This window comes from Hydra vulgaris, chromosome 11 (assembly GCF_038396675.1).
Source record: "Hydra vulgaris chromosome 11, alternate assembly HydraT2T_AEP".
Taxonomy (NCBI): Eukaryota; Metazoa; Cnidaria; class Hydrozoa; order Anthoathecata; family Hydridae; genus Hydra; species Hydra vulgaris.
The window spans coordinates 38,373,757-38,396,487 of NC_088930.1; the positions used below are offsets into that span (position 1 = coordinate 38,373,757).

General features: G+C 29.4%; 1 protein-coding gene across 2 annotated transcripts in view; it reads right to left on the reverse strand.

Moving 5' to 3' along the window:
* Positions 1-22,731, reverse strand: part of LOC100214852 (golgin subfamily B member 1) — a 100,836-nt gene that overhangs the window by 22,391 nt on the left and 55,714 nt on the right. For both annotated transcript variants that reach the window (XM_065811006.1, XM_065811007.1), the window contains exons 22-28: positions 18,691-18,858; positions 16,774-16,841; positions 9,461-10,205; positions 8,728-9,377; positions 8,392-8,586; positions 6,341-6,442; positions 4,987-5,304 (exon numbers count right to left, since the gene is read on the reverse strand). In XM_065811006.1, the coding sequence (XP_065667078.1) occupies positions 4,987-5,304; positions 6,341-6,442; positions 8,392-8,586; positions 8,728-9,377; positions 9,461-10,205; positions 16,774-16,841; positions 18,691-18,858 (2,246 nt within the window). The remainder of the gene's footprint in view (positions 1-4,986; positions 5,305-6,340; positions 6,443-8,391; positions 8,587-8,727; positions 9,378-9,460; positions 10,206-16,773; positions 16,842-18,690; positions 18,859-22,731) is intronic.

Here is a 22,731-nt window from a genome sequence, read left to right on the forward strand (position 1 = left end):
TCCATTAACATTTTTGCTATATATGCATATGATAATGAAGCAACATAACATTATTTGTGGTTTATTTAACATTTATTTTGTTTATATGTAACCTGTTACAATCAAGTACCAAAAAACAATATACCAAAGCAAAGTTCTCCTGTCTGGAAGTATTTTGCAAAATCATATGATTTTGATAATGAAGAAAACTATATAGCATGCAAAATGCGGGAGTGGTGTAGTGGTAGAGTGCTTGCCTCATAAGCGAGAAGTTCTGAATTCGATCTCCACTACATCCCTGGTAGTACCGCGCTCAACTTGTTTCTCTATGCACCAACCTTGTTCGCCAATGTTTGTGTTTTGGAGTTGTAGAGTTGAGAGAGGGTTGTAACCACAACTAAAGTAGCCTTCTTGACTGTAGTGATCTTCATGACCTCGAGGAGGTGAATTGGAATAACCCACAAGAATATCATCCATAATATAATTGTTAAAAACACAAGTAGAACAGACAATTTAGTTTTATTTTGAAAAACCAAACAAAAGTAAATGGATTTTTAAACACAAAACTTTAGCTGAAATTCTGCCACCAAGAACAATGAAAGAAGTCATACTTGTAAAACTAATAATATTGTTCTGCAAGATCAAAAAAGTACTGTTTAACAAAATTTCTGTTTTAAAAAAATTTGATGTAAAATTTAGCATAACAGTTAAGGAATAGACCAACATAACCATTAAAAGATATACAAATGTAACTCTTCACAATAAAGTTGCATACAGATTGGTGCTATTAAAATTGATGGTTCCTGTAATGTTTTTACAAACAAATATTGACAGATTTTGGGTTAGATCATGTATCAACCCAATATTACACAACTGTGTCTACTTGTAATGGTACTGAATTTATAATAAAATACGGAGAGATGATTCCTGCAAAGATTCAACTGTACTAGGATCACATAGTGGAAGGAATAAGGGTAAAAATAGTTCAGATTGTGATACCAGCATGAAACTTGGCAAAATTGCTGTAAACAACTATACAAATTGATAGAAAAAAGGACCCCATTCTTAAGTGTTTTCCACAAAAAATTACTAAGGTTTTTAGTTACAGTCTTTAATTTTTAGATAAATGTACTTCATCTTATAGTGTAAAACCACCTTTAAATAAAGGCGGAAACAGGTTATGAATTACCAACAACAACAAATAATGCAACAAAGTGGGATAAATGTTTCATATATCAAAAGCAACCATCAATTAATAGCGACACTATTAATCCTCTAAACCAAAAAAACAGCAAAGAAACAATGGATATAAAAACTAGCGAAGTTCAAAAAAATGGGTTTGATTATATTACAACATATTTGTTTTAAATAAACCTTTTTTATCAGTAGGGGAAAATCAGAAGGGGAAGGCACAACAAAAATTTCTTGAGCAGCATTTCATTTAATGACAATCATGATAAATGGAAAACAAAAAATGGTTCTGTTTTGTTGTTATCATTAATAAATTGATCAACTCAACATCTATGGTATAACATATTGTATAATGAATGTGCTGAATCTATGCTGACTGGTCAAAATGTAAAACATTCAAGGTACGCAACACAAGTTTTGTTAGCTGGTTTATACTCACTATTGATTGAAGCATTCCAAAAATATCTATGTTCCTTTGACTTGTCGATCCATCAACAAAAAACAGCATAAACCCAATTTAATTATTTGTTTACTGCTATGGAGTTACAAGCAATAGTCCTGTTGCTTGTTAGGAGTTTCAGAATGGGAAATTTTAATTTTTTTCAGTGCCTTAAAACAAATTGTTTCTTGGATGTTTGCTTTAAATTACACACACTATTCTAGATGGCTTTTAATTTTTCTTGATGACATAAAGGTTAAATGCTTGAAACAAACTTTTTACAAGTACTAACAATTCACTAACTTATAGTAACAATGTTAGATGAAATTGTGTTGTTCAATTTCAGATATTTTAATAAAAATCTCACCTTGTAACCACAAGGAAGCTGACACTAGAAATTTGCTAGATTTTAAAAACGCAGTTGACAGTGGGCATTAAGTTGTCTGTATTTAAACAGTTGACACAAATGTTGTTGTAATCTTAATTTCCACTTTTAAACAATTTACTGGTATCAAACAACTTTGGAAAATCTTGGAATCCGAAAACTTAAACAATGGCTTCCAATTCACTATTACGCACAAAAGATAGGTGAAAAAGCAAATTGCTGTGATACCGTGTCTTCATTTGCAGGACAGGGGAAAAAACTTACATGGAATCTCTGGAAAATGAAGATAAAAACTAGTTAAAGCATTTTGCTGGTAACCTATGTTTATATGGTATAAAAACGCAACAATTTTCGATTTGTTAGCTGCTAATTTCAAAATTATTTTCTTATAGGCACCAACAAGAAGGTAAGCAATAGGACTTAGCACTCCATCAGATATTAGTCATGTTGCCTAAGAAAAGCGCTCCTTTACTGCATTGCACACATCTTTACGATACACGCAGTAAAAAAAGCCTTTAAAATTTTTAAATCTAATTCTAGATAATACAACTTTTAATTTTCTAGACATTACCCCAGCACCACATCTATGATTTCTACAACTTTTGAAATCAAGACTAATGTTGTCAATTCACAAGCATAGAAATATTTCGTTCTCTTTTTTTTTTAATTTGAGTAATTGTGTTATGTACCTGGAAATATTTTCCTACTATATTGAAACCTAACTTGTAATCAAAAGAAAATACAAATTAAAATTTTTTACATCTCCTAAAGTTTAATTTTTTAAAATCGCATCATTTCTTATATGCTTTTTCATGCAAATTTAGTTGAATATGTTGTTTTATTTTATTATTTAGCTTGTTTTCTCCAAATACTAGAGTCATTTCATCTGATGCACTGCTGCAGTTTGAGTTCTACAATATTCTACTTTATGATAAGGCAAGTTCCACTATTGACCTCATCATAAGCCGTAGAATGCTGCTCACTAAAAAATCAAGGCAGAGTGACAGGTTACCACCTACAAAAGATACACTCTTTCAGTATTTGAAAAGAGCTGTGTTTCAAAGAAGGTACATATTTTTTAAAATACCTGAATGGACTTATTAATCTATTCCAAAAATTTTATTGAATCAAGTATTTAAAAATGATATTTACGTATAACTATTTATTTAGTGCCATATGAGGACAATTCTGGGTGCCACGACAGATTTTACCTAAAGCTACTAAATAGGGTTGGAAAAAAACAAATAACGCAATGACACATTTGTAGATGGCTCTACCTGAGGAACCAAAATCATGAGTCGAGTTAATAAAATGTGGATGCAAGAAAAGTTGTGTAATGCAATGCAAATGCAAACATTCAGGATTATCCTGCACAGAGCTATGCGAGCGTTCTGGTCAGTGTTTGGAATAAAAATGAACAAAACTTATTTTTATTAACTTTTTACCAAATTTTGAAAAAAATTAGATCTATTTCTTTGAAATATAAATATAACTTTTTTTTATACTTTTAATTATATTTTAATTAGTAATGTGGTATAGTTATTTATTTAAAGTTGTTTCTTCTTTAAATTCTGCTCTTAATGCAACCTTATATCATTGGCTTAAAAGATTGTATAGTTTTTACAGTCAACTCAGTTGGAGGTCGCTCTAGGACCAAAAAAATATTTTTAGAATGGGGTCTTTTTTTTTTGTTGTTGAATTCTTTTGATTCATAGACAACTTCCTGAAAGTTTCAAGTATCACAATTTGAACTATTTTGAACTATTTTACTGAATATTTACTTTTATTCTCCCCATTAACAGTATTTATTTGATCCTAACCAATGTTCTCCACAAAAATTACTAACCAATATCCTCCACATAAAATTACTAACCAATGTTCTCCACAAAAAATTACGTACCTGCGATAGTAAAACATGTTTGGGTGAAGAATCAGATAAATAAGATGCCAAGGAAAGCGATAAAGCAATCAACAATGATTCAGGGTCAGATTACTATGACAATAATGGTCTTAAGGTGTTAAACTGCAACTACATTTTTATTGATATAAAAAAACTTATGGAAGTAGCAACCAAGCAGAGAGAACATCAAGTTTGTATTGAATAATTCACATAAACTAATAAGGTTTTTCAAATTTTCCACTGTTTATAACCCCATATTACAAAAGCTTGTTTTTAAACAAACAAAAAAAGCCCAAAAATTAATCCAAAAACTTAACATAAAAACTATGTAAAATTAAAACTATGCATTCAAGCTAACTCACTCTTTGACAATTTCAAATGTTAATTTTACATAATTTAAAGCACTCTCAGATATAGGATAGTTTTTAAGAAAGAAAGTCAATTTTGTTTAACTTTTTGAACTAAAATAAATACATTAAAAATCTAACAATAAACAAATCATTTTAACCAGAAAAACTCAAATGTTTAAGTGTAACAATACAAAGTTTGCAAAAAAAAAAAAAATTTTCTGCAAAAATTACAAGAACTACTTTCAAAACCTCATAAAATAACTTACAAGAAATAACAATTTTCAAATCAAATTACAAACAGTTACAAATTACAAACTAGAACTCTAAAAACAGTTATTTTACAGATGTTAAAGTTTTTATCTGTTATTTTATGGGTGTTAAAGTTATTATATATTTTTTAATAGGTGCCAAACTTTACAACAATGTTCCAGATTGCAGAAAAGAAGTTGATTTTAAAATCAACTTTGCTAATGATGATACCTTATATCTTGTTTCTGCTTTAAACCTATACTTTTTAAAAATCTTATTGAATTTTTACTCATTATTTAACAGAATGCATTGAAACAACAACTGAGTTTACTAAAATAAACATTTTAGCTTCAAAATTTATAACAAATATGTAAATTAAATAAGGTTAAGAAGAAACAATTTTACAATATCAAATAAGTCCAGTAGAGACAGACTTCTAAGTTCTTAGGCTTCACAAATAATAATACCCTCAAATAACATAATGATAACTTACATTTGCTTTGACATCAGAAGGTTTTTGTTCTTCATCTGATTTTTTATTGGTAGAAGACTTTATTTCTTCCTCTATTCTTTTTTCATTAGACCAGGATTTCATTAATTTTAGCTCTTCATTTTTTGAACTTAAAACAAACTGTGTTTCTTTTAAACATGCTTCTAACTCTGCTACATAAACTCTTTGTTGATTGAAAAGTTCCCGTTGTTGATGGAAATCATTATGTTTTAATGTAGCTGCTTTAATTTCCTGATCACGCTCTCTTATTATTGCTTCTAAGTCTTTAACGAGTATTGCATTTTGGGTAGCTTGTTCTTCCTATAAAACAATTCATATGCTTAGTCCTCATAATAAGGCTCGTATCCACGATAACTTTTAACATTGTTAAATTGTTAATTGACAACTGTTAACGCCTTTAAATTGATTATGTTCATCAGCAACTTAGACTAGTAAAATTTTTTTTCAGTACAAAAGTTGTATTTATAAAAATCTTTAAAAAAACTACATAAAAAAGAAACTTTGTCAGATATCATATAACATGTAATATCAAGAGTACCTAACAGGTTATTTTAGATTTAAAAAAAAAAAATTTAAATATTAGATACTGCATAAATATTAAAATTTTTTTACAAAACATACAGTTATGGCCAAAAAAAATCAGACCATTCATAATTATTATAGATAATTACTTAAACAAAACAACCATGCACAGGTGATTGCAAAGTTATCAAACAATAGGAAAAAAAACTTCATCAGATCTGAGAAAAACTATAATGAAAGCATAGTGTCATGAAATAATGCCAAAATATTGTGAGTTTTTGGTTGCCTAGATGTAGCAAAAAATAGACGATGTTCTAAAAATTCCATGAACTCGTACAACATTCTAAAACATATTTTTTAGCAAAATTTCTTTATTCTTTTATGTTAATTTATGTTTTTTTTGCTATGTGTTTGGATTTGGATTAATAATGACCTTTAAGTGAGTGTACTCTTAAACATGTTTAACAACTTTTAAGTGAATGTACTCTTAAACATTTTATCAATTACTTGTGTACATTTTAAGGCAAATTTGTCTTGAGTAAAATTATGTGGAAGCCACTATTAAAAGCATTCAAAGATAAGGTGCATAAATCCATTATAGAAAGTATCAACATGATATGAAATATACAATAAAGAAAAGACATCTTTTAATATATTAGGAGCATCTTTTTCAACATGAGAAACATATTTAACTTTCATGAATTGTTTTATTTTCTTTCATGAAATGTGAAATAGAAACATTTGAAAAACTTGAGTTCAAAAGATAAATAAATAAATATTTTGTTTAACATAAGTTTAAAAATAAAAAAAATACCATTGTACATAATTCATCTTTCATAGAGCCATTTTTTTGAGCCAGATTTTCAGCTTCTTTTTTAAACAACTCCATGTCATTTTCGCTACTTGCTAGTTTATCCTTAAAAATAAACATATAATATATATATATATATATATATATATATATATATATATATATGAGTGTGTGTGTGTGTGTGTGTGTGTGTGTGTGTGTGTGTGTGTGTGTGTGTGTGTGTGTGTATGTGTGTGTGTGTGTATATATATATATATATGTGTGTATATAAATATATATATATATGTATATATATATATATATATGTGTGTATATATATATATATATATACATATATATATATATATATATATATATATATATATATATATATATATATATATATATATATATATATATATATATATATATATATATATATATAAATAAAAATACTGAAACAGTCATTTGGAGGAACTTCAGTACCTTGACTAAGGGTTTGGTTAGGGTACTATTAGATAAAGACAAGAATGCTAGTCAACAAGTCATTTCTACTGTCTTCAGTTTACATCTGCCCAAGATGAGTATCTTCATTGACATCATTTGTAACCTTTACTTAACTGAGAATGCAAAAAAAGTCTTGACTTTAAGTCCATGAGTTAAATTTTTATAGCATTTGTTTAAAAAAGCTAAAAGGGTCAATGTGTGTCAAATCAATCCAGAAAAAAAAAAAATTCTTTTTGAAACCTATGCTCCTTAATATCTCAGATATTAGGAAATTTTGAAATACAAGCTAATTTGCATAACATATACTGAAGCCACAAATAAATTTTAAGTTTTGTTTATTTTATGTGAGATAACTAATATCTAGCTTTCTTGTAAATTAAAAAACTTAGGTATTAATGATACTTCTGGTGAAAAGATGTCTTTTATGCAAGGTTAAATTAATTTCATTTCAAAATTTTGAACCATGAAAACCTACTATGATTTTGTGAGCATATATTGAAGATTTATAACATGCAAAAAATATTTGACTTCCTTAAATCTAAAAAATGTATGCTAAGTTTAAATGCAATTCATTAGATATTAAGACTTGTTTTTACTCACACTGTACTAAATAGTCCATTAGAGTAGAGGCATACAGCCTAAAGATTATTATGTTACCTTGTATTTTTAAGATGATATTGATGAAGATAACGATTATTGGATTACAAACTATGGAAGACAATTAATGAATCTTAACTAGAAAGTCTAATTGAAACAACAAGTAGCCGAACAAGAAAGTCTAAATGAAACCACAAAGTGGACTCATACTCTGACAATAAAGTAAAAATAAAAAAAACTAATGCTTACATGGAGAAATACCAAAACATCTTCTTTAATAAAATTAAAAAATGAGTTAGGTAGTACAGTGTATATTGTTCTCTGTGAGTATATCATCAGAGATGAAAATAAATTTCATCTCTGATGATCTACTGATAGTACTATTAGGGTTGCTAGTTCAAATATATTCAAGTTTTAATGTTCAAACTTTTTGTTAAAATTTCAACGTTTAGTTTTAAACTTTTTTTTTCTCAAAAGTTTGAACTTTTAAAATTTAAAAATAAAAATGCTTTTCTAGTCATTTTACAAAACAAATGATTATGCAACCAACTATTAAAATTGATTAAAATACTAAAAGACTGATTGAATTTCTATTTAGTTGTAACAAGGGAAAACTCATTGTATGAGGTTTTTTGTATTTAACAACAAGATGTAAAAAATTAGAAACCATAATCAATTTTATCGTTTCTCTTTTAAAAAAAGAAAGTTTTCTCATTATACTTGATTTTTACTGATTCAGTAGTTTTGTTATAAGGTTAACAGTTTTATCTACTTTTTTATTATTTTTAACAACAGATATAGTGTAATAGAAGATATGACATTTTTGATAGGTCACTGTAAATAAATAAAGTATTTTATTTCTTTTATTCATAAACTAATTTGCAATAAAAAAAAATTAATAATAGGTAATTATAAAGTAATTAAAACCTAAAATAATGAAAAATATATTACTAAATATTTATGCAACATACCATTAAATTTTCAACAGTTTTTTTGTTTTCATCTTGCAAAACTAATGCAATGTCTTCTAGGTCTTTTTTTTCTTTACTCAGCTGTGAAACAAAATCTGAAAATTTCTCAATATCCTCCTTTTGTTGCAATGAAAGTTGAGCCATGTGTGCATGGTTGACTGAAAGGTCTGATATCTTTTTATACAGTTTGGAAATCTTTAAATAGCAGATTAAAATAAATATAAACAATTTAAATAAATAAAAAATAATAACTTAAATGATATCAAAAATTACAAAACATTTGAACAACTAAATGTTAAAAACCTCTATTAACAGATAAAAATAAATATTATTTACCATTTCTTTTAGCTTCATAATAGCTTCATTTTTAGGTGGTTCTATTGTCAACTCCCTCAACTGCATACCTTCATTTGAACATAAATTGTTATTCATGTTATTAACTAACTCACACATTTGATTCAAAGACAGGACATCTTCATTGGTTAAAGAGTGAAAGTCTTCATTGGTTAAAACAGAACTATCAGGTCTTATTGTTTGTACTTCATCAGTAAATCTAACAGAGTTTAAATTATTGTTTAATTGATGCATTGGAATAGGACTCCCATGAGTAAAACTTGGCATTTTTTGTTCTGAAACAGCAGTTGATTGGATATCCTTTTGAAAGCTACCAACTGTGGAACTAGGTATTACTTTAATTGGTGTTTTGATGGCATTAGCTTCTACATTAAAGTCTATGCTTTCTCCTTGATTCTGTTTGATAACTTCAGTACTCAATTGAGCCTGGTACATTTCATTAAAAGCAGACTCAATTTTTTGCTTTTCATAAAGTGTCTCTTGAAGAGCGCCTTCTAATTGACACACTTGTTGTAGTAGTTTTTGATTATTAAGTATTAACTCATCATTTTCATTCATTATTTTTGTCATATCAGAACGTAGAGAGTCCTCTTTATGAGAATACCCACTGTCTAACATTTGAGAGCGTAACTCTGAAATAATATGTTTATGTTTTTGTGATTTGTTTTTAATTGAGGAAAAGTTTCTAAAAAAAAATTATACAAAAAATTTTTACCTTGTTTTTCCTCCATTATTTCCTTGATAATCTCTTTTAGTGATTCAATTTCCTGTTTTAGATTTTCTTTTTCCTCATCAATTACAAATGCTGCTTTTGTTGCTTTCTTCGAGAAAGCAAACTCTTCTTGTTTGCGACTGTATCTTTCATTCTCAAGCTCCATTTTTAAATTTGCAAACTTGATTTCTTTCGCATTTTTTTCATCCATAAGTTGTTTGTTTTCAGCTTGTAAATCAGATAATTTGGTTTCAGCCAGTTTATTTTCTAATTGTAAACTTGTTAGTTTTTCACAAACCAAAATAAGTTCCAACTCTTTTTCTTTTAACTTCTCTTTACTTTCTTGACTTTCTTTTTCTAATTTCTGATTATCTTGCTGAACTGATAAAATCAGTTTTGAACTTTCTTCTACTCTATTGTTGCTACCATTTAGTTCTGTTTGCACTTGCTTTAATTGACTTTCTAGCAAACTATTGTATTCCATTAAATTCTTATGATCATTTTGGATCAAGTTATTTTTCTCAATTGTTGCCGCAAGTTCAACTTGAACCTGGTTGTTTTGTTCATTCAATTTAGAAAGATTAAGCTTCAAATCTTCAACTTGAGAATCATAATCATGTATTTGCTGAGTAATACGCTTATTTTCATTTTCAAGGTTTAAAAGCTGGTCGTTTTTTATTTCGAGATTATGTGAGAGAATATTAACATTGTTTTGTGTTTCACTGCAAACAATTCGAATTTCGCTAAGCTAAAAAAAAAAAAAAATTAAGATTCATAAATAAAAATGAAGATGATTAACGACAGAATTGTTAGTGAAAAAGACAATATTTTGTGATTAAAATTTTGAAAAAAAACAAACAAACTGTGGAAGCCTTTTAATAATAAGAACTGTTCAATATTTTTTTATTTAAATAGGTAAACCCGTTTATTAATAAAAAAGACACATCTTTCTATTTTACATCATTGATAATTTTAAAGAAAAAAACATTTCTACACAAACAGTTAAACTTCATTGATGATATTAAAAATCATATTTTTAAATTAATTTATACTAACTAATTCCAAACAAGGTTGCAGGAAAAAAACTAACAACACCACTCCTGGTAGTACTGTACATAACTTATTTCTTTATACAGAAAGTTTATTTGTCAAAGTTTATTTTATTTTGAGGTCAGATCAGGTTGAGGTCAGATCAGGTTATCCTGAGGTCAGATCAGGTTATCCTGAGGTCAGATCAGGTTATCCTGCTACTGGTAACATGTAACCCAGTACAATCTGCTTCATGCCCTGCTGCCTTGTAGGATACGCCTTTTTAGGCAAAGGCTAGGAGATGCCAACTCCGATTTAAAACACCCCCTGCCTTGGGGCTCTTGGTTGAGTAAAGGCTAGAGATGGTGTCTCGATAAAAATACTCATCTTGGGCAGATGTTAAATGCACCCAGCTACTGTCTTGTAGAAGGCCTCCTAGGCAAAGACTTAAGGGGTAAACAGATTCTATCTGTTGACCAGCCTCGCACCCCTTCTTCATCTATTAGGCTGGCGCAGATGTATTTTTAATACATTGTTTCCAGTTTAGGATGTTGAATGCTGGATCTTCTTGACTCAATGCATGGGTTTGCTTGTGTCACTGTTTTTATGACTAGGCAACTCATTCTATTATCTCCTTATGAGGGTACAGCTCTAAAACTCAGTTTTATGGTTCTGAGGCCGGCTGGTAGTCAGGTTTCCCGAACTCTGTGGTAGCTCTCAGAGAGGCTGATTCCATCAACAGCTGAAAAATATCAAAGTATTAACAGTGCCATGTTGCGCATGGATGGTGTCCCTGTTTGTACTTTTGGTGTGCATTGCGGAGGCCACATTTGGAGCCCTTTGTTACGGCTTAGGGTTTATTAGTAGTAATGAGGCAATTGCTTGGGCTATTAAACGGTGTTCTGAGTACTATCTATGCTTTGAGTCAAGTTCTTCAATCTAATTTAAAAATGAATAAAGTACCAAAAACTATAAAACACAAAAAACCATCATCATCACCAAGTTCTCTAAACCTATCATTCACTAATATTCGTGGTCTTCGAAGTAACTTTTCTTCTGTTGAGTCTTATCTCTTGCAAAGTTCACCAGACCTACTTGCTCTTTGTGAGACTAATTTGAGTTCGGCTGTCTCATCTTGTGATCTTAGTGTCGATGGTTATCTTCCTCTGATTCGTAAAGACTCCAATAGCCACATGCTTGGCCTGGGCATTTACATTCGTAAGAATTCACCTGTTTGTCGTGAAACTAGGTTTGAATCCACAGACTATTCTTTCATGTGCTTTTGTTTAGCACCACTTCACGCTATTGCCTTTCTCTTTGTTCTATATCGATCTCCTTCATCTCAAGACTGTACACTTTTTGATGTTATTTCTGATCATATTGACCAAGCCCTCTCTCTTTATCCATCAGCTAATATAGTTGTTGTCGGTGACTTTAATGCTCACCACTCTGAATGGCTTGGCTTTAGTGTCAGTGACTCTGCAGGCATTAAAGCCCACAACTTTTGCCTTTCTCAATCCCTAGCTCAAATAGTCAACTTTCCAACTCGCTTTCCTGACAACCCTAATCATTTACCTTCTCTACTCGACTTATGTCTTGTTTCTGATCCTAGTCAGTGCTCAGTTTCTCCACATTCACCCTTAGGTGCTTCTGATCACAGTTTGATCTCTTTAAAACTAATATCTCATTCTTCTTCATCACCTGAATACCCCTACTATCGAACCTCTTACAACTACAGTAAAGCTGACTGGGATTCTTTCCGTGATTTTCTTCGTGATGGCCCTTGGGTAGAAATCTTTCAACTTCCTGTCGAAAAATGTGCTTCTTATATAACTTCGTGGATTCAGGCTGGCATGGAATCTTTTATTCCCTCTCGACGATTCCAGGTCAAGCCTCACTCTCCTCCATGGTTTTCCTCACACTGTGCTGCTGCGATTGCCAATCGAAACCGTTACTTCCATATTTATCAGCAAAACAATTCTCCAGAAAACAGACGTCTTTTCATTACTGCTAGAAACAACTGTAAAAAGGTTTTGTCTAACGCCAAATCCCGCTATTCTCAGGTCATGAAATCTCGTATCTCATCTCAAAAATTAGGCTCTCGTGACTTCTGGAGAATCTTTAATAATATCAATAATAAGGGCAAATCTATAATTCCACCTCTCTTGTATGGTTCAGACTTTGTCACCTCACCTAAAGACAAAGCCGAACTGTTTGCTAAAAACTTTTCATCAATATCATCTCTTGATTCCACTAATTGCGTTCTACCTGATATTGCCAACAAACAGGTTGATTCATTGCTTGACATTCATATCACTTCAGCATCTGTATCTAAAGCGATTTCCTGTCTAGACTCTTCTACAGCTTGTGGCCCAGACAACATACCTGTTATTGTCTTGCAGAAGTGTTCTCCAGAGCTGTCGTCTATACTCTCAAAACTATTCAACAAGTGCTTATCAGAGTCTTGTTTTCCAGCCTGCTGGAAAGCGGCATCTGTTATCTCAATTTTCAAAAATTCTGGGGAGCGATCTGATTCGTCTAACTACCGTCCCATAAGTCTTCTTCCTATCATAAGCAAGGTTTTTGAATCTTTAATTAACAAACACTTAATTTCTCATCTTGAATCTAATAACTTACTTTCTGACCATCAATATGGATTTCGATCTTCTCGTTCTACAGCTGATTTGCTAACAGTAATAACTGACAGGTTTTATCGTGCATTAGATGAAGGTGGAGAGGTTAAGGCCATCGCTCTTGACATTTCAAAAGCGTTTGATAAAGTTTGGCATGCTGGTCTTCTCCATAAGCTTTCTTCTTATGGTGTATCCGGCAACATCTTTAAGATCATTGAATCCTTCCTTTCCAATCGTAGCATAAAAGTTGTCCTCGATGGACAACACTCTTCTTCTTATTCTGTAACTTCAGGGGTTCCTCAAGGTTCTATCCTTGGCCCTATACTCTTTTTAATTTACATTAACGATCTTCCAGATATCCTCACATCTAAGGTGGCATTGTTTGCTGATGATACTACCATTAATTCTTGTCGTGATAAGAAACCAACACCCTCTGATTGCCTGGAGGGGGCATTTGAGCTTGAAAAGGATCTCACTTCTGCTACAGCATGGGGCTCACAGTGGCTGGTGAACTTTAATTCAGATAAAACTCAATTTTTTTCAGCCAATCGTTATCGCAATAATTTAGATCTTCCTATATTTATGAACGGTGATGTACTCGATGAGTCACCTACTCTTCATCTTCTAGGATTAACTCTTACTTCCAATCTTTCTTGGAAACCATATATCAAATCGGTTGCAAAATTAGCATCTGCTAAGGTTGCATCTCTTTATCGAGCTCGCCACTTTCTTACTCTGGATTCTATTCTCTACCTCTATAAATCTCAAATCCGGCCTTGTATGGAATACTGTTGCCATATCTGGGGCGGATCTTCTAATGATGCCCTTTCTCTTTTAGACAAGGTGCAAAAACGCATTGTAAACATAGTTGGACCTGCTCTTGCAGCCAACCTTCAACCATTATCACATCGTCGTAATGTTGCTTCTCTTTCTCTTTTCTACAAATACTATAATGGGCACTGCTCGAAAGAGCTAGCGTCTCTCGTGCCATCTACTGAAATTCATTCTCGTGTTACTCGTCATTCAATTAAGTGTCATCCTTTTTCTGTGACTGTTCCTAAGTGCTCCAAAAACGCTTATTCGTCTAGTTTTTTTCCTCGAACATCAGCTCTTTGGAATTCTCTTCCTTCCTTTTTTCTTTCTTTCCTGATTCATATAATTTGCAATCTTTTAAATCGTCCGTCAATCGTTATCTTGCTCTACAATCTTCATCTTTTCTCTTACAGTAACTTCCAACTTTAATTAGTGGCTGCTTGCAGCCTTGTTGGAAGCGAAGATGTTTAAAAAAAAAAATAAAAAAAAAAAAAAAAATAAAAAATTTTGTTGAAAAGTCATTGAGTGACAAACAAAATTCTTTTTTTTAAATTCAAAAATATAAATTCAAATATATTTTTTAAATTCAAAAATAATCTTACTAGCAACTTTGTTATGTGACCACCACCAAAGATTTACTTAGGTTCACAAGTACAATTTATTAAAATGTATTTACAAAAGAGTATACCAACTGTTTTGTAAATATGTTTATGCTGACACTTCAGTTATTAAAATAAGTTTAACAAACATACAGTGTAAGAACAAGGAATTTAGAATTAAGACTGTTAAAACAAGGAATGCACAGAATACAAAAATTTTCATTTGTAGCAAAATGAAATAAAAAAAGAGTGAATAAAAATCTGAAGGATTAAATGAGCAAAATTTTTAGGGAAACAACAAAAAGTTGACCTTTGAACAAAATTTAGTAATGTTTACACTTAAATAAAATTAAAAGTCAATCAAGTTCAACCAAGCATGAGCATTAACTTTATATAAAATGTATACCAACATGCTATGCATTTGTATAATATAGTTAATTTGCCAAAGATATAATTCTCTGAACTGTAATTCTCTGAAAATTTAGTAATACTCAAGGTAATAAAAAATTTGAGCTAACACTTTTTATAAGGTAAAAAAAAAAAAAAAAATCTATCAAAAAAGAAAGCAAAAAGAATAGATAGATTACTATCTTTATTGAAAAGTCTAAGAACATACATAAAACTAAAAATTAAAACATTGATTTATATAATTCTTTTATTAAAATGACTTTACAAATGGATATTTAAGAAAATTTCTGTGCATATGTACTTGTTGGATTCTGGTAATGATTTGAAACTGCTTAATCTGTATACTACTTAAACCTGGTGTTAAAAAGAAAACTTTCTAATATAAATCTCATAAAGATAAAGATACTGCAAGAGCTATATTTTCATTGAATATATTTTATGTAAGGATATCTTAAAATGTGAATTTCTTATGCACAATGCATTGAGCGCTTTTAAACAAGGCCTGTTATTCAAATGAGAAAAGGTTTTAACAATAATTAACGAACAAAAAAAATTAGCCACCTCGCTGTAGTGACTCCCCTATTTTTAGCAAGATGGATATGTTAAAAAAATAAAAAAAAATAAAAAAGCTGAAAAAACACAACTAGATAAAGAATATCAAAGTGCTGAAAAAAATCTTAAACAAAAAAGTTTTTTTGAACATGTTTTTGCACTTTTTGTCAAGAATATCATGAATATTGTTAATTGTAATGTAAAACCTAACTCTGACAATAACTGAGGTTTATATAATGCAAAACCTAACTCCCTGACAATAACTGAGGTTGGTCAAAACAAAGTAGAAAGTCTATCAAAGATAATTTTAATGATGCATTTGAAAAAGAAAGATTTAATTATTTTAAAAATTTTTCCTGATATGCCAAATGAAATGAGCTTATAGATAGATTATAGAGCTTATTGAAGATAAATTTCAAGAAAAATGGCAACGATTTTTTACAAAGTTTAATATTTTTAATTGACAATGGTTTTTTTTCGACAAAGTTTGACATTTTTGTTAACAATAGTCATTAATAATTAAAAGCATTAAGCTGTAACCAATGGTTACTAACCATAAAGTTTAGAAACTTTACAACTATTTAAAAAACATTAAACAATGTTTTAAAACTGTAATTATAACCATTATTATAATTTTATTGCTCTCCTTATTATATACAGAAAATATTTGTTTTTCTCACAAGTCTTGAGGCCTTATATAAGACAGCAACTAGATGCAATTTACTCAAGATAATACAAGATAATGCATAATACTCAAGATGTATTATATATGTATTAAAACACTCTAATGATCACTACCATTTTTTAGGGGGAGTGAAGCAAATTTACATTCAACAGGGTTGCTAAGCAACCAGTATTAAGTTTTGGAGTTAACAATAAAGAGATTTAAATAGCAAGAAAGCAACAGAAACTGTAAATTGATGGTGTCAGGAAAGCATAAAGATCAGAATAACAACTAGATAAAAGTTCTTTGAGGATAAGAAAAGGAATAGTTACAGTTAAAGGATGCAACATTTGCTGAATTTGAAGTCATGAGAGTGGTCATCTAGAATGTATAAACAACTTTACAAAATTACTAAATAAACTACTGAAACAAAATACTGAAAGTTTTAAACAGTTAATCCCTCTTAATAGTAAATTATAAATCCGGTAATACTGAAAAAAAACCGTATAGAAATCATATGTAATGTAAAAGAGTAAATCACATTAATAGTAGAATAAAAAATGTATTTAATTAAACAGTTAAATTTTATTAACTGGAGTACTTTAAAAAAAACTCTACCTCATTAACAGTAGAAGCAAACATATCTAGCAAATGATCAACAACCAATAATAAGCGTTCACCAATCTCTATACAAAATAAATTTTTTACAAAATTTATCTATATAATTTTAAAGAAACATCTACTTTAAACAAGCATTGACCTAAAAATTTAACTAATCTTATTTCAAAAGAACTTTTTATTTATCTTTTGTATCATTTGTTATCTGATTCTTCTTTAAGGAGAACAGATCATGCTATAATATCAGGTTTTTTTTTGTTCTTTATCTGAACTGAATGTATCTTCATAGTAATACCATTACCTTAAGACTAGTATTGTTGAGCATCTTGCAATCACTTGGATTTAAACAGATATGGAAGCTTCAATTATTTCTTGTAGGTTAGAATTCAAGTATCACTCTACTTGGTGGTTTTCCCTTTTTTGTGCGGCTGCTTTTTCTGATTTGAATCATTTCTTTCTTAGCAAACAACTTGCTGAAGAACAATTGTTTTTTATCATTGCAAGAAATAAGACTTAATATTCTTAACTAAATCTTGTATTTTATCTATAAGGCTCTAGAAACTATTAAAAAATCCTTTAATATGTTAGCCTAATACTTTATGTTAAGCAAGTCTTATATTACAATTTTCATATATGTTTTGATCTTATTACCTTACTTAGTTTCCTTCTATAAATCCCTAAAACCCATCTCTTGAATTTTATAAACATTCTTCCTGGACTAACAGTTTAATCCATTTTTGGACATTCAAATCGCTTTGAACTATGAAGTTTAAATTATTTCTCACTGTTCTTCAGCTAGTACTGCTGTCCCAGTCTTACAATAGGTTTCTCTAAAACTCTTTTTATACTCCACTACTCACTAAACTATATAATTAGTGCTGAAACTGAATCTTGTTTTTCTGCCTGCTAAAAAACAGCATCTGTGGTTCCAATTTTTAAAAACTCTGAAGATCGCTTTGACCTGTCTAACTATTACACAATCAGTTTTCTTACTACTAAAAGCAAATTCTTTGAATCCTTAATTGACAAATTTATAATATGTTATCTTGAGTCTAACAATTTAACATGTCATCTTGAGTCTAACAACTTAATATGTCATCTTGACTCTGACAACTTAATAAGTCATCTTGAGTCTAACAACGTAACATGTCATCTTGAGTCTAACAACCTAATATGTAATGTTGAGTCTAACAACTTAATATGTCATCTTGAGTCTAACAACTTTATATGTCATCTGAAGTCTAATAACTTATTGACATTTTAGTGATATATTAAGTTCTATAGTGCATTAAAAGATGATGCAAAGGCTATTGCTCTTAATATATCAAAAGTTTTTAATAAAGGCCTGTTTTGCCCATAAGCAAAACAGGTCAGACAGCTTGCTTCATATGGTGTATTTAAAGCTTTAAATATCATTGAACTATTTCTTTTTAACTGCAGTATCAAAATTACTCTTGATGTATAATACTCATTCATTTCTAGTAACTTCTGAAGTAGGACAATGTTCCATCAATGACACTGTGTTGGTTGACTTCTATGTGTGCATGATATATACGCATATATGTGTATATGCATATACGTATGTATATGGGTGAATATGTACCCTCATATGCATATATATGCATGATATATGCATGTATATGCGTATATAAAGGTACATATCCAGAGCATTGCTATGGAAGCACTTTAGCAGATGAAGGTGTTATTAAATATCTAAAAAAATACTTTCTTAGTAGTAATGGAAACAGATTTAAATTACATATCCATGAAAACCTCCATTTCAACATGTATATCAATAAACAAACACAACCTCACTAAGCTCAATGTTGTCAAAATATTTAAATTTGAAAGATCTCTGCAAGCTTGTATATTGCAAAATATCTTTTAAAAATTAAAATAAACTGAATTCAAACTAACCTTTAAGTTCTTCTGGATCTTGAATATTGACTTTAAAATCAGCGTGGTCAATAATACTTTCCTCCTCATCAGGAACTAAACTATGTACAGCATGATCAGGATCAATGGAAACTTCTTCAACATTGGTAATATCATTTTGTAAAGCTAATGTGGTGTTGGTACTTTTCTCTTTAAAATATAATATATCTTAATAAAATAAGATTAAATAATTTTGTATATTTATGTTAACATCTGCAAATTTTTGATATGTAAACATTTATCTTATATATACAATAGCGTCCAAAAATTTGCAGACAGATTAAAAAAAATTAAATTTTGCTTACATTTCAGTACATACTTTACTAAAGCTAACATATTATAAACTTATTAAAAGGTTTTAATATTTACTATTATTTCTAACAAACATTTAAATTATTTTATTTGGTTTAAAAAATAATGATTTTTAATGAGTTCAAAAGATTCCCAACAAACTAAAGCTTTTCACAAATTCCGCAAAAAAATTTTAACTTATTGTTATTGTAAACAGATACTCTGTGGAAATAATTAAAAAACTTTATTTATAAGAGATTGAGGTATTAATTCAGCATGGAAATTTGTTTAGTAAGACACCACAGCTTTATGGAATCAGTAAGTTTGTTAGAAAAATTATGAAATTTTGAAGAAATATGAACTTACTGGATCTAAAAAGATTCAAAAACAATCTGAAAGACCACACAAAACAACACATTGCCAAAAAAAAAGCTATAGATACCAAACAAAGAAAACCCTTTTTGTTTAACAGCAATTAAAATGTCAATTAAAATGTACAAATAAGATTTTTCTATGAAATGAATTGCAATATTTCTAATACTAATAAATTTTGTTTATGTGTAATTTATATGGAAGACACCCAACTAGAAAGCCATTGATTTCCTTGAAAAACCGAAATGCCCAAAAAAAGTAGTCAACAACGGGCAAAGATTATTTTTAGTGATGAAAGCAAGTTTATGCTGTTTGGATCAGATGGAACCAGGTATGTTTGATGTCCAGAAGGTACAAGATATGGTTCTAAATGCCATAAAACTTACAATATTTAGGATTTGCATTAACTGCCTACCATAATACTTGCAATAGTTTAAGGATGTTTTAGTCATATTGGCGTTGGTCTTCTCCACAAAATTAATGTAACTATGGATCAAGAAATATACAAAGATAAATGTAAGAACATTATGTTACCTCAAATAAGGGTAAAAAGCCTTGTGAATGGATATACATGCAGGATAAGGATCCCAAACACAAAGTGAATTGGTTAAGAACTCTTTAAAAAGAGTAAAGTTTGTGTTTTGAAGTAGCCAACCACTTAACTTAAATCCCATTGAACATTTATGAAAACATGTTGACAGTCAAATGAAAGACATCAAGCTTACAAATCATGCTGATTTATTCAGTAAAATTAAGAAATTAGTGGAATCAATTTTCATTGATATTTGATATCAATGAAAATTGATTCCACTAATTAATAAATAAACTTAGTTGATCATATGCCTTATAAATGCCAAGGTGCTCTTGATTGTAAAGGATATCCTACAAAATAATAATATGACTGCTTTTCTATAAACTTTTGACCAAATAACTTGGAAAAATGTTTTAAAAGTAACCGCTTTGCCTGAACATTTTAAACACTACTGTATGTATGTATGTATGTATGTATGTATGTATGTAAATATATATACATACATATATATATATATATATATATATATATATATATATATATATATATGTATATATATATATATATATATATATATATATATATATATATATGTATATATGTATATATATATATATATATATATATATATATATGTATATATGTATATATATATATATATATATATATATATATATATATATATATATATATATATATATATATATATATATATACAGTACTGTGGAATAGTTTTAGACCACTTACATTTTTTCAAAAAATCCCAGAGAATTCTTCTATAATATTTAAGTTTGTAGTTCTAAATTATAAACTTATTAAAACACATGTATTTCACACAAAATATGGAACAATTACAAACTTTTTAATGTCAAACTTCATAAAAAACTCTTAATATTTACTATGTCCTCCTTTGGCTCAATCCCAGTCAATATTCGTCGGGGAATAGATTCATACAATTTAGTTATAAAATCCTGGGGTATGTTGTGCTATTCTCTTTGAAGTACTTCAAAACATTCTTCAGTACTTCGGGGAGCATGTTCGACCTTCTTTCTGTCCAGGTAATCCCAAATATGCTCAGTTATATTCAAAACTGGATTCTGGGGAGGCCAGGTCATCAATTCCAGTACTCCTTCCTCTGCCATTTCATTTAAATAATCTTTTGCCACTCGGGAACAATGTTTTGGGTCATTGTCCTGCTGCAGAATAAAACTATGACCTATAAGTCTCATTCCGGATAATACAGCATGGTGCCTTAGGATATCCACATAACGTTCCCCGGTGAGTCGCCCCCTTATCTTGATCAAATCACCTACTCCAGATGAAGATAAACAGCCCTAAACTTGTAAAGAGCCTCCTCTGTGTTTAATAGTAGAGTTTAAACACTCAGGCTGATAGGCTCCTTCAATTCTTTTTCAAACATATTGTCGTTCGTTTGTTCCAAAAATTTTGAATTTGGACTCATCGGTGTACAGAACCCGATTAAACATTTCCTAGGCCCAATCTTTGTGTTGTTTTGCATATTTAAGTCGTTTTTCTTTATTGCCACACCGTAATAATGGTTTTCAAATTTCAACACACCCTACTAATCCCAATTTAAGTAGGTGCCAAAGAATAAAAGAAGAGCTGACATTTTTCCCAGTTGCAGTGTTAATGTCTTTTGCCAGCTCGGTTGATGCTTTTTTTGAATTTCTTAAAGATAGGGTTTTTAAATATTTATTGTCATTTTTTGTTAGCTTAGGAGGTCTACCACTTTTCTTTCTATCTTCAAGGAAGCCAGTTTCTCTGATTTCTGTAATAGCATTCTTCGAATATCCTGTTTTGGATGTAGTTGTTATGACACATCGTTTTAATAAATAAACAAACAATCCCTTCATGTTTCCTCATCAATTTTGTTTATTTATTCAAAATAATATATTCTTTCAACTTTTTATATTATTAAACTTAAGTACGCTTTAAAAAAAATACATAGGAAATATATATATATATATATATATATATATATATATATATATATATATATATATATATATATATATATATATAGACATATATTATATATGTATAGACACACATACACAATATTCTATACTTTTGTGTAGGCTTTTATCTTTTAAATCTACCTATATATATTATATTCTATATAATCTATCTAATATAATCATTTACTATTTGTATAAATTTTAAATTATAAATTCATTATATACAGGCCTCTGCAGGAATGGCAGGCGATTGCTTCCGCCCTCTCTACACCTTTTATAGTTATATTTTTAAATTGGTATGTAAAATGCAATATAGTCAAAATGAAAATAACAGATACACACATAATAAGTTTTAACATAATAACTTAAATAACAGATTCACACATATTTCATAACTTTTAACTTAATAACTTGAATAACAGATACACGCATATTTAATAACTTTTAACTTGATAACTTAAATAAAACCTTTTTTTTATAAATTCTAATTAAAATTTGTTTACTTAAATTTGAATTATCTAACCCAAAAACAATTTTACATGTCATTCATGTGAGTCTTAACTACAAAAGTCTTTTCTTATAATTACTCAATCTCTTGCTTGGAGCTATTTCAATGTGGGTTTTAAACTTTTCCAATTAAAAAAAAAACTTCACAAAAAAGAAGAGTAACAAATGAACTTTTTATATATGAAAAGAGAAAAAAATGCAAAACAAAACAATATCAACAAAATGATCAATCGTTTTAATAAAAAGGGAGTGCTGCTACATCGACTATCTTATAGCCTGACTCGCAAGGGAGTGCTGCTACATCGACTGACAAATAGCCTGACTCGCAAGGGAGTGCTGCTA